Source organism: Diachasma alloeum, unplaced genomic scaffold, assembly GCF_001412515.2.
Source record: "Diachasma alloeum isolate Michigan unplaced genomic scaffold, Dall2.0 Dall_scaffold_00306, whole genome shotgun sequence".
Classification (NCBI taxonomy): domain Eukaryota; kingdom Metazoa; phylum Arthropoda; class Insecta; order Hymenoptera; family Braconidae; genus Diachasma; species Diachasma alloeum.
In genome coordinates, this window is record NW_021680445.1 from 308,729 (window position 1) to 321,756 (window position 13,028).

The window sequence follows — 13,028 nt, forward strand, 5'->3', positions numbered from 1 at the left end:
GTTTTTTTTCTGGACCATAATTGTCAGATTTGGACAATTATTGAAACTCATGGTAACATTCAGGGGAAGGTCTCGGCGGTGAATAATTGGCAGAATATTTTCCTTGAATGCTTCTGCATTACCAGTCATTGAAATAGCTTCAATTGTAACTGGTCCCACTCCAACTGCTCCCTTCACAACAACTTTCCCTCCATGTGTTCCCTTTCCCCCTGGCCTTGCTCCATTTGGACACCCTTCGACTGCTCCCTTTGAGACTGTTTCAGCACCAGCTGCCGCTCCTGCAACTCACAGATCCACCTCCAACTGCTCCCTTAGCCACAGAACCGCCTCCAATGGCTCCCTTATCTACAGATTCACCTCCAACTGCTCCCTTACCCACAGATGCACCTCCAACTACTGCCTTACCCACAGATCCGCTTCCAACTGCTTCCTTCCCCACAGATCCACCTCCAACTGCTCCCTTACCCACAAATCCACCTCCAACTGCTCCCTTACCCACAGATCCACCTCCAACTGCTCCCTTACCCACAGATCCACCTCCAACTGCACCATTAGCCACAGATCCTCCTCGAAGTGCTTCTCCTTCGACTGGGCCTTCCCCAACGTTCACATTCTTGATTTCTTTCAAACTGGGAACCTTTGCCGTCATGGAAAATGCTCCCAGTGAAATGGGAACGATTGGCGACCTCGATGTCTGCGATTTGACTCCAGAAACTTGATTTCTCGTCATTGGTCCACGTAGTTTTGCACCAGAATGTCCATGACTCAATGACACTCCAGCCTGTTGGTGCCTCGAAGCCAAGGAAAACCCTCCAAATGGAATTTCAACATTGCGAGAGGTTGATGGATGTGGTTCCATTCGAGAGTGATGTCCAGTTGCAGAGTAGCCTTGTTCCATATTCCCTGAATGGAACCTCTTGGGTGGTCTTGCATTCATTATGGAGTTGCTGATTTGGTCAGATACTCGATTCTTCTTCAACAGAGACTCAGCGACGTATCCCTCAGCGACTGCCTCAGAGCGCTACCCTCCATGCCTCCTCAAAGTCAGCGTACTGGCTCCCGCATTGACTAGTATAGTTGCAGAGCTACGACGAAAGGCATGGCCTGTGTAAAGCTGTGGATTTGCGAGCCGAAGGTGTCTGGCAATCTCCCTTGGCATGGATCCAAATATTTGATGCCAATGACTTGTCGAATGCATCGTCCATTTTGATACTTGAGGAAAAAATTGTCGTTCGGAGCATTTGGAGGACGTTGATTAGCGTAACGTCTCACGAAATTAAACAATGGCCCACGAATTGTGAACTCCCGAGGAACATCATTTTTGGTCTCTCGAATCTTCACTAAACAAGACTGCTCGTGCCACTCGATGTCATCTGTTGTAAGTTTATGGACCTCAACTCTCCTGCAACCTCCCTGGATTGCCATAATCATTGCAACCTGCACAAAAAAAATATAATTTTGAAAACAGGCACGAAAAAAATGCATGGAAAAATTCATAGAATATGATGGTTCTAGCTTCTTCTATTGAAATATTTTCTATAGAAATTCCTCGGCTCCAATTTTCCAAGTTTTTTTCGCTTGATTTTCTTCAGCATAAGAGAAGAAAAATACCGTGGAAAAAAATGGAAAATTCATGTCGAGGAGTCCAAATAGAAAATATCTCAATAAAATCGGTTGTATAAAAAAATCCGAATCCTATTGATTTTTTCAGAAAAAAATAAATATTGAAATCAATTGAAAAAAATCAAATGAGTTTTAATTAATAGAGTTTTAATTAATTTCAATGGTTCATTTCATACGTATCACTATTTTTTTTTAACAATTTTTCATCTTTCTGAGAGTTTAAGTTGATTTTTCTCGAGTTTTCATGTTTTTATTTCTTCAAAAAAATTTTTTTTTTCACTTACTTTTGTTGCCACCTATTGGTTATCAGAAGCATACACGAGGAAATCGTAGACATTTTCTTTGGTAAATACTTCGGATTTTTTGCTCTTGAACCCTTTCCCATTGTTCCTCAAAAAAGCTGTCAATTTTGAATACTGGGAAATATCGACGTTGTTGTAATTCTTCAGGCAAGTCCTTAACATCGAGTAAATTGCCCACAGAGACGATGGTTTCATTGTTCTGGATAAGAAACTGAAGTAGCCCAGTAGGACTGCCTCGGTTAGACTCTTGATTTTTTTTCTGCACTCCACTCCATAAATCGTCTGTAATTATTGTCGTAAGCATCCTTGGATTTTTGAGGCATCAGTTTCTCTGATGCTTCTGCAATGCACTACAAGACATCTGTAGGTAGATCATCGTCTCCATCCTCAGGTGAGGAATTATCCTCACCGAGAGCGTTGTTCTCCGCCTCGTTGGAATTCTGTTCTTCCTCGGGAAAAATGGGAGTTTTTTCATGATCGGAGACAAACTTCTCAGGACTTTCAGGTATATTGAACTCCTTATCACTGTCAGGAACAATAGTCTCCATGTTTATCAGCTGCTCAACTCTTTTTCGGATAACTCACTCTCGTTTTTATGATATTATTCGTGAGACGCACGGCAGTTAGTACACGTAACTCGACCAAACAACTGAATCTTGTTATTTGTGTAACCAACGACAACGTCAACAGGACTGGACTCCATTGCACATTGTGGCTCACGTCATGGGGTTGCGCTCGCACCGTTTTCTATTCATCGTTTTCTATTCATGCCATGGGCGGCGCTAGTGGCGCTTGTTTATGACCCTAGACGTAGCTTATCGCATCAAGGAATTGCTTAATGCACAAGGTCATAATACGCAACTTACTGCACACAAAACAATGCAATAAGTCGCATTTTTTACGTAGCCGTGACATAAAGGATTGAATGAACATTAAACTGCAATCAAATTCTTCACATATGCCGAGCATAAAATACGTTTTGAACTCCGCAAACGAGGCAGATCTCTATGCCAACCGTCTGTGCCATAAGCATAGGAGAGAGGATAAACCCAAGGTTCTAATATTGGGTTCATTGAACTTACATATTCCAATTTATTTATAGACTGATTTCGAAGTGTCACGTACACACGTGACACTTCCTCCGATGGAGGAATCCCTGATACATTATCAGGGATTCCTCTATCGGCAGTGGTGGTGAAAATGGCAGGTACTTCATTTGAACGTTGAAGACTGTAGCGACCTACTTGAATGCCTCGTTTTCGACTAAAAATAATTTTTACGTCTGGCATTGGTTGTCCATTTTTTCTTGATTTTTTTCCAGCTTCTTAATTTCGACTTTCATCATATTGTAGGATTGGGCGAAACGATTCTCTTTTCTCATTATTTTATCCAGTACTTGTAATAGGGTAGGGTTTAAATCAGGATTGTATTCGATTCGGTTGTTCTTTGCTTCGGAAGGATCCATAATGAATAACTGCTCAAAAGATGCGATTTGATTTGGTTCTGGTCTGATTGCAGTATTAATTTGATAATAAATATGCCCTTTGACTTGAAACAATACCCTGAACGCTGTCCATTGAAATTGACCAAATTGGTGTTGAATGAAGCAAAGGGTAAAGAAGTGTTATAACTTCTTATATGGTTTAAAAATTCTCTTGAATTATCATGAGAGCCTTCGAACAAGGAACGAAGTTCATCCGGAAATTGCCTGAAAGATGCTATCGGCACAGCACCATAACTACATTAATCATTGAACGATTGTCTTCCATGTGAAACAATTTCTCCTTCATAATGTTTGGCTTGACAATATCAACATTGGATGTTCATCGATCCAAGATGATGCTCTTGCAAGTTAGTCCTCTTTATTTTCTCTTCTCTCTTCATTTCTCTTCATTTTCCCACACGTTAAAAAATTGACATCCCTTTTTTCATTAATTTTCGTTGTTTTTGACGTCTCCGGTGTTGTGTAGCGTTTTTTCGTTCTTGCTGTTTTTGCTTAAAATTTCGTTGGATTCTGAGTTACTCTTCGACGTGACATCTTCCTATAATTAATGATATAGTTACAAGCCACCAGCATAATATGACCGAGAACAATACGAAGACGTAGGAATTGATGAAAATTTCATATTTTCAGAAAAAAAATAATGGATGTAAATACTTATTTTGAATTCTCGCGGTCCACACTCGTAATTTGCCCTCCACTCTAGGAAACTTAACGATTTTGAGTATATGCAGAGAACCTTGAGAGGAATATCTGATTAATTTTGAAGTTTGAGTCGAATTCAAAACAGAATTTAAGGATGTATACACCCTTTTCGTCAAAATTCATGTTTTTTGGATTTTTCTGTTGAATTGTTGATCGGATTGACGTGAAAAAATATACCGTTTTTGCGTTTTATAATTACTTAATGGCTCACGAAATTTCACGATCGTACAATTATGTTCCTGCGTTTTTTCTAAAACTTTTCGAAAATTCACAAAACTTTAGAAAAAATGCAGGAAAATGATTGCACTATCATGAAACTTCGTGAGTCAGTCAATGATGATAAAACGTAAAAACGGTATATTATTTCGCGTCAATCCGATCAATAATTTGCCAGAAAAATGAAAAAAACGTGAATTTTGGCCGAAAAGGTGTAGTACATCTTTAATCGATCGCAATCTTGGCCATTCAAATTTTACCATGAGATGAAATTGATCCGTCAGTTTGAATAGAACCTTCTCTCAACGTAAATTGATGATTCACGCGGTTCGCACTTTTGAGGTTGTCTCCATTGTATTTATCACAACGTCCGGAGCACAGGAAAAGCTTTTTTTTTCCTTAAAAAATGTACGAACTTAAGAATGCAACTTACATGCAACTCCTTACTTATAATTACTCATAATTATAGAAGGGGAATAATTCATCAGTGACCTGTGTGGTTCACATGAACTACACAGATCACTGATATCTCACGTTTCAACACTTGCAATGTGATTTGGAATTTTGTTGGACCAGTTATTTTCTCTCCAAAAATATATCAGTAAGCTTTTTTGTCTCCCGATTTCACTGCTCACGATCAGGTTTCGTACATTTTAATCTACCGATGACCATTTTAAAAAATGGAGGGAAGCTTAAACAGTACAGACTGATATCAAAATGTCACTAATTTCATTTCATTTCGAGCTGTTCTTTCTTTTGTTTTTTCAAATGCACACGTGAGGTTGAGTAATACATGAAAATGTAAGTTTCTCAGAATTTACTCTTTTCGATTCTAGTTTCCCTTATGAAAATTCATCTAAATGAAATCAAAGTCAACGAGGAGTCGACTTGAGACGAGTCGAGACGATCTTCAATAAAATTAATTCTCAACAATTTTTAACATCAATAATTTTCGCCACAACTTATCTCAAGCTTAACACACACCAACGCAAAACTTACCGTGGGCGCCAGTCTATTCTAATCTGGCCAAATAGACAAATGCCAATATCCCCCACAATTTTACAGCTCGAACGTAGCTCGCCTCGGAATCTTAACCTCAAGAGGGAGAAGAATCGTTGCCTCCTATTGGGCTCTCGAACATCCAAGAAATTAACTCAAAATACGAACTTCATGCTCCAAAGAAACTGGTGTATTATCCAATATTAACAAAATAAAAACAGGCAATAGAAAAATGAAGAGAATTGAAAATATATACAAAGAATAATGAAAAGAAAAGAAAACCATGAAAATTCGTGTGGACCACTCACCCTTCTCAGCGTGAAAACCAAATCATAACGGCGGAAAAAATTCTGTTTTTCCCACTCTCTCAGTCAATAAAGATTAATATTACGCTGGGAAAAATTCCGAGCATCCAAATAAGGTATTTACAGAAATATGGCGTCGCTATCGACGCCAACAACGATCTCGCCTCGTCAAATGGTCTCTCAATATTTCGAAGAATAAATTCAGTCTCAATAAATATAAGCTCAGAGTCAGAGCCACGCTTGACTTTCCAAAATAATCATTAAACTCAGAAAATCTAGTTGATAGTTCACTGGGATCGGGACTCAGCCCCGATCTTTCCTAACAACCAATAAATGAAAATGCTCCAAGCACGACTTATCTCCGTATATTCAGTCCAGGGCCCCAGACTCCTCTCCAAGCTGTCCCACGTAGATTTTTAGAGTTTTCGTCGATTTAGGCAGCTTCTTTCCCGGAAAAATCCTCGACTTCCCTCCTGGCGTCGGTTCAGGGGCCTTTAAGCGTCGCGATCTCAACAATTGCGTAATAATTTGGTCTGTCTCGACAGCAGTCCGTCCTTGAATATTCCTTGGGGGGAACTCTCGCCAAGCTGCTTTTTCGTCTCCCTCGTTCCTCTGAAGGCCGCCCCCCCTCACGTACTTCACTAGTCAAATCACGCTTCAATTGTCCCCTTGGACTGGATATTACGGTTACAATTTTAACCTAATTGAACAACAAAATTTCGCATAATTTTTTCGCATTCATGTCGTCGTCCCTCGATGAGTCGCTTTTCCCGGGGATGATTCCCCAGGCTCGTCCAGGATTTTCCTTTGATTTCGGAGTCTCCTCTCCCTCATGAAATTGAAGGCTCCCTGCTCCCCGCTGGCCTCTCTCCGCTCTCCTCGAGACAGGGCCGTCCAACTTTTTCCTTGGATCAGCATTCTCACGAACGCTAATTTTCGATTGAACGGAAAGTTGACACCGGATGCGCGCAAGCGAATCAATGGAATTTTTGTTCATTTTATTTCTTACCTGGAGGAATTTGCTTCGATAAATTAATTTTATTAATTTATTATTTTACTGAAAATTTTTCAACACGACAATCCCCCTAAGGAGGTTGCGGGATTGTTTTCCGTTATCTCCTTACTCGAGTCGAAAATTTTTGCTCATGTTTGCATATTTGCACTCAAGGCCTCGTGTTTTGGAACTTGAAATGGTTTTGGGTTGCGCTGAATTAGCGCAAACTCTCGCTGTTGGTGGACGGGTTCTATCTCTTCGAAAGTGTCCACAGTACACACGACGGGTCCGCATGAATTACATCGTATTGAGTTAATTGGATTTTATAAAGGAGAGAAGAAGGAAAATGGTTTTGGAAATATTGGAACTGGGACTTCAAGATGCATTGGACCTTCCTGGTTTAATCGCGGGTTTTATGTCAAAGCTTCCCATTATGAGAAGTGTTCCCAGCAGGATTCGTTCGGAGGTTCGTTTAGCTGCGCAGAAGGTAAGTTGATTTATTAGCTACGGTTATTTAAATGATGATGGGAGGGGATTCATGTGTGTGTTAATAATAAAAAGAAGGATTAAGGCGAAATTTGTCAGTAATTATGGTTGTTTTGTTTGTTTAGTGGCTTTTTCGAGGACTCCAGGCTAAACGTCTTCTGCCGTTTTGTCCACCTCTAGTGAGGCAGTACCTGAAGAGCTATATTGAAGAGCAAGTGGCACTCGACGTTGAGATTTGGAAGTTCCAACGTTCCGTCAATCCAATTTTTGCTAAGCGCTTGGATTGGCCCTGCGTTGAAAATAATTCATCAGTTGCTGACCCATTTTATATAACTGAACTCTTTGCCGAGGATGGCACCTGATTGCAATTCCAAGGAAGTGAACGTCGTGATCCATAGCTGGAGTATGATGGGATCTATGAACTCCCAGAAGCGGATCGCTTTTAAATTGTTTTGTGGACATTTTTATTATTTTCCCAAAATAGATACAATATGGTAACGAAAATAATCGAAACAATTAATTTGTCCTGTAAATTGGTGAAAATTCATTGAATAAATCACCTGTTAGGTTTTCCAAAGGATCTTATGGAATGTTTTTTTTGTTGCTGGTATTGACGGGGATGCATGTTTCCATGCCTTGTCTTATTTATCGACCGAGAAGTTGCCAACCTCATCTCCAAACTGTTGCTGCTGCGACAGTCGCAACTCATGCGTAATCACCCATGGGAGGAGGGGACAGCGTGGTGAATGTTAGTGGAGCGTGTTTTTGACTATTGTGTCGATCCGAAACTCTCTCGATCCCCTTTTTAAAACACTTGTCCCCTCTTTTTTTGGATAATACTGATAGTGAACAATTATATATATATATCTATATATATATATATATATATATATATATATATATATATATATATATCTTGAGATAAGTTATAGAATACAAAGATTGAATTTAAATTGTGGATTTTACTTAACAAATCATGGCTTGTAATTTGAGCCAGGTACGGTTTTGCAGGTAAGATCATCGTTTCTCTTTCAGTTGAATATTTCAAGATTAACCAATAATTGACAGGTGGTGGACAAGCCAGAAACTAGTAAGTTGCATATCTATGTTCCTGATGGAGTTAGTTTGGCACGAGATTTTTTTATCGTTCAGGTGTAAAAAACAATTGACGGCAGTATAGTAATTTTCTCTTTTTAAATAACTAAAATTTCTTCCCTTTTTCGTTTAAAAGTTATCTGACAACGAAGATTACTGCCCCTATGACTTACTAGCTAACTTCTAGTAGTTCTATTCAAGTCGCTAATTATTTTGAGGTTAGTATGATAATTTTGCGGTTATCACCAATATTCATTGTTGTTTGTGATTAGGGTTTTTGAAATTCGAAATATAACTAATGAATTGATAATTAATTTAAGAGTTCGATTTTGTATCAGAACTGAGAAAGTTGTTACCCAAAAGAAAAATATATGAATGATTATAATCATTGTGTTCATATGTGGGAATGAACATGAGGAATACATTGGCATTCGTAAGATCATCATACTAGAATTGAGAGGTGAAATTATTAATTTCCTTCCCGGGTACAGGTCCAGTAGTCTTGAATTAAAATTCAAGTGGTATTGGCTGCCCCCTTGATGATGTTGTCGCCAGATTCGGGCCTACTGATGGGATACGACTGACAAGTGTGGACACTGGAACTTTCCGCGACTGGATTTCGTTCAGGTTTGGCTCTCATTGTGTCTTCGCGTGCTGATCTGCCACGCTGGTGAAGTTTGGTATAGTCAAGGTAAGGTTCTCCAATTCTATTGGGGATTGTTTTTTGGATTCAAGCTCAGTTCTTTTTCTAGGTCTCCATTTATTTTAGCAGCAGCATCGGAATATCCATGCAATTGTGGATTTTGCTATTTGTTGGCTACAGAAGGCGTAGCCCAGACCCAGGATTGAAAGCAGACCTATTCCTCCGATGGAACCGAAGGTGATCAGCTTGTGATGATATGTCTCTTGGTGCTGGAGTCCAATCTCCTCCAGGCGTTGTTCAGCTTCGTCTAGACGGATTTCATAAGCAGCGTGATTTTTCAGTTTCGGTAGGGCTTCGAATTCAACGGTTGAAAGTAGATCTAGGTATGCAGGTTCTTTCATAATTTTAGGGGCTAGGTGGTCCAGGTCCAGATTGATTGATGGTAGGTGTACTTCAATTTCAGCTGACTGTATTTTTCCCAGATGTGAAATTAGGTCTGCTGCGGTTTGTAAGTGGCAGTCCTGATCTAATGATAGGATCCCGGTGCCATTAATCAGGACTTTCCCAGCTAACTTACCCTCACAGTATAGTTCCGCAGTTTCGAGTTCATTTGCGACAAAGATTCACTCATCTGAGGTGCCTAGATTGGTCCACTCTGTCCCTTGAGTCTTCGTTATCTTGATGTGACAGGTTTTAAGGATTTCAGCAGAGGATTTTAATAGTAACATGACTTCACTTGCTGGTTTGATTACTGAGTTTGATATAGGGAAATTAGGGAGGCACACAAGTCGATTACCTAGTAGAGCATATTCGCCTACTGTGCCTCGTCCCAGAAGGGCATCGTGGTGTCTATCCTCAGTGACAGTTATATAGGGTTTAGTTGGAGTGATGTGAGCGGAAATATTCCTGTTGCTGTTCAGCTGGGGTCATTTGCAGGGCCTCATCCTATATAGCTGGAAGACTTCTCTGCTGAGAAGGGCCAGCGTGATAATCGCCAATATTTTCCCTTTTGTGTGTGCTAGCTGGATTGAACTGATCTTTGACAAAGCAGGGTAAGCCGTTTTGCCTCTTGGGATGGGAAATTCCAACTCGGGGTGTTCTGATTATATTTTCTGGGTTACTTGGTTGAATTGCGCTGGAGTCAGAAAAACGTGCGAGATTCTGCCGTGTTTTGCTGCATCTACTGCATCGATGATCTTCCTGGTCTTCTCTGGCGTGATCTTCATGGAGTTCTCGGCCTCATCACCGATGTGACCATATGTAGTTACCAGTTGCAGGTTCAATATGTCGTCAGCCTGCTGGTTTTGTTGTTTCTGTAAGTCTGCAGTGTAGTTTTTTAGCATGATAACATTTTTCTGGGATCGCTCCATGTTTGTCATGAGTCGTTCGATTTCTGAACGAATTATGTAAGTGCGATTGTTTACGATGTGGGTGATCTCTGCTTGGCTCTTGTAGAGTTTGTTTATTTCGCTATTCACGTGCTCGTAGTCATTACAGTCCATCACACCAAATAATTTGTGTTGCACTGTCCCAATGAATCCGAATAGGGGTGATCTCTTCTTGTTTTCTTCACTAGGATCTTCAAGTTGTCGTTTGAATAGGTCTTCCAGATGTTGATTCAATGTCTCCACTTCCTTCTCTCTTCCTTCTTATTTCTTCTCCTTCTCGATGCCTAAAGGAGGTTAGCCGGTGTTTGAGGTGAATTTGAGAGTGAATTTCTGTGGTTCCCGGTAGCTTAGTCGGTAAGAGTGCCCGGCGCGTATCTGGGAGACGCGGGTTCGATTCCCGGCTGGGTGAAGCGAAAATTTTTTCTCTCTAAATTCTAATTCTCTTAGAATTTTTTTTCTGCATAGCCTGGTAGTGGTTGACCGTCAGAATCCTCTTACATTCAGTTTTGAGTATCTTTGCGCATTCGTTCCAAGTGTCTCGAAGATGTGGGTGAAGGTTGTTTGCAATTTTCCAGTGGAAAGCAAGGAAGTCAATCGTGGTGATTAACTGCCATTCCTTTTTCACGATTTGGACATCCTGGAGGCGCTGATAAAATAGCCCAGGATTGTTTGGGAGGGGTTCGATCTTCATTTTGTTGGCTGGTTGAAGTTCACTAGGGCGTCCCCGGGGAAACGGCATCAGAAATAGAATGAAGATCTAGTAGAGGATCATGTTGTCACACTCTCGCACGAGATTGTCTATTTCATAATTATTGAAAATTAATAAATGAGCAAAATATTCTGGTTAGTAAGGGTTAATCTGGCGCTAATTTGATTTCTTGTTCGGATGGCGCATTAATCTCTCGCCATTTTCGTCTTCTAGAATTAAATTCCCCAGATCAGTATTATCGACAATTTCATAGAATGTTTTATTATAATTATCGAATTTTCCCTGCCGCGGTTCTTTAACGATATCGACAAATTGATCTATTTTAACATCAACTGGTCTAGCCTGTCCGTCATAATCTTCTTTCGTTCTTACCTTCGTTTCAATAATATTGTCGGCCGCGAGTAATCTAATTTGGTCTAGTATACTGACGAGTTCTACAACATAGTCATTGTATGTTTCTAGCGTTTCTTCACCAGGGAATCCGGAGGGGGGACGTGCTCTTTTACCAAAAATCAGTTCAAAGGGGGTGAATTTAGTACTTGAATGGATGGTCGTATTATATGAGAACATCGCAAATGGCAACATCAGGTCCCAATCATCGTAATGGTCCATCATCGTACGTAAATAGCTTACCAGTGATTGGTGACTGCTTTCTAATGAGCCATTACTCTGTGGACGATAGCGTGAGGTGGTAATTTTCTTGACTCGGAAGATTTGGGCAATTTGTTTAAACAATTTGCTCTGAAAACCCGTTCCCTTGACGGAAAGCAAATTTAGAAGCCCCATTAACGGCAGAGTGTTGAGGCAAGGGCGAATGCAATAGATGTTGTTCTTAGATCGAGAATTGCAGCTGCTAGACAGTATTTGGTTACATTGTCTTGTATGGTGAAGATATGGACATTTCCCCGGGACGTGGGATAGAGTGCACAGACGGTATCAATAGCAACCCTTTCAAAAGGTTCCAAGGGTGTATTAATGATTACCATTAGTTGGCACGTTTTTATTCCGTTTATCTTCGTTTGTCTACAGATCCGACATTGTCTGATAAGTTCAGTGAACTGTTGGGACATTCCAGGCCAGTTGAATCTTTCCGTGATTCTACAAATAGTTTTGACAATTCCTTTATGACCGCTCGCGCAATTGGTGTGGGCTTCTTCAATTATCTTTTCTCGGAGGTTTTCCTCAGGAACTTGTATAGAGCCATCACAAAGCGTGATGTCTACCGGATCGCCTTCGAAAATTTATTTTTAGCATGAATCTTATGTGAAGCTCATCTATTCCATCCTCCCGTTTCAAAATTCGGAAAGAGGTTAGTCCGTAATGGGTCATTGCTTCACGCAAGTTGGTCAGACCAAGCATTACATCTTGAATCCGGGGTTTTCTAAAGTGGAATTCTTTGATAATTACCGAAAAAGTTTTAAATTTTCCTAAGGGCGTAATGAAAACGTCCCCCAGTTTTGGCTTGTGGTTTCTCAAAGTTTTGTTATCAATCAGTTTTGTGGATTGTAGTAATTTCCCAATTGGGGTGGTTAATTCAAAGTCAGCTGATAGGAAGTGGACAATGTTATCGCGCTGGAATGTTAACCCATCCCTAGAATATTCGATTTGCGGGTTTTTCACATGGCCTTGAATGTCCTCAAGGTCGATAAACAGTATACCCCTCTAGTGACAGAGAGCCAATTATTTCTCCTGGAGGGGAATTTGTTCTCAAAGGTTTTGGAATATGGATATTCGGTTGAGGTATTTCTACGACTTTATCGATCAATGGAGTTGGATTAGGGTCTTTTTCAGAGGTCGACGGTTCAGAGAAGGTGAGGATTCTCTTCAAGAGGGGCGGGCTGCTAAGTTTGTTGGTATTTTCAGGCATGGAACTGGAATTTGCGATAGGATAATCCCCCTTGGTTATAGTTGGTGCAAACGAGACTCTCTTCCGACGATTCTTCATGATGTTTAGTTTTTTTAATTGGGTGTCTCCAATTCTGACTGCCAGTTCTTTCGAGAGCTACGTTGCTTTCCCCATAGTTTCTTCTTGATCATCATTGTCCTTCTCCCTAGTACTCTC

The 13,028-nt window shown here is 40.4% G+C and overlaps 1 protein-coding gene across 1 annotated transcript; it reads right to left on the minus strand.

The window, feature by feature from the left end:
• Window positions 1–259: 259 nt before the first annotated feature.
• On the minus strand, window positions 260–937 carry LOC107039707 (glycine-rich protein 5-like). Its single transcript, XM_015259467.1, has one exon. The coding sequence runs from the start codon at window positions 935–937 to the stop codon at window positions 260–262; it is 678 nt and encodes a 225-aa protein (XP_015114953.1).
• Window positions 938–13,028: the final 12,091 nt, after the last annotated feature.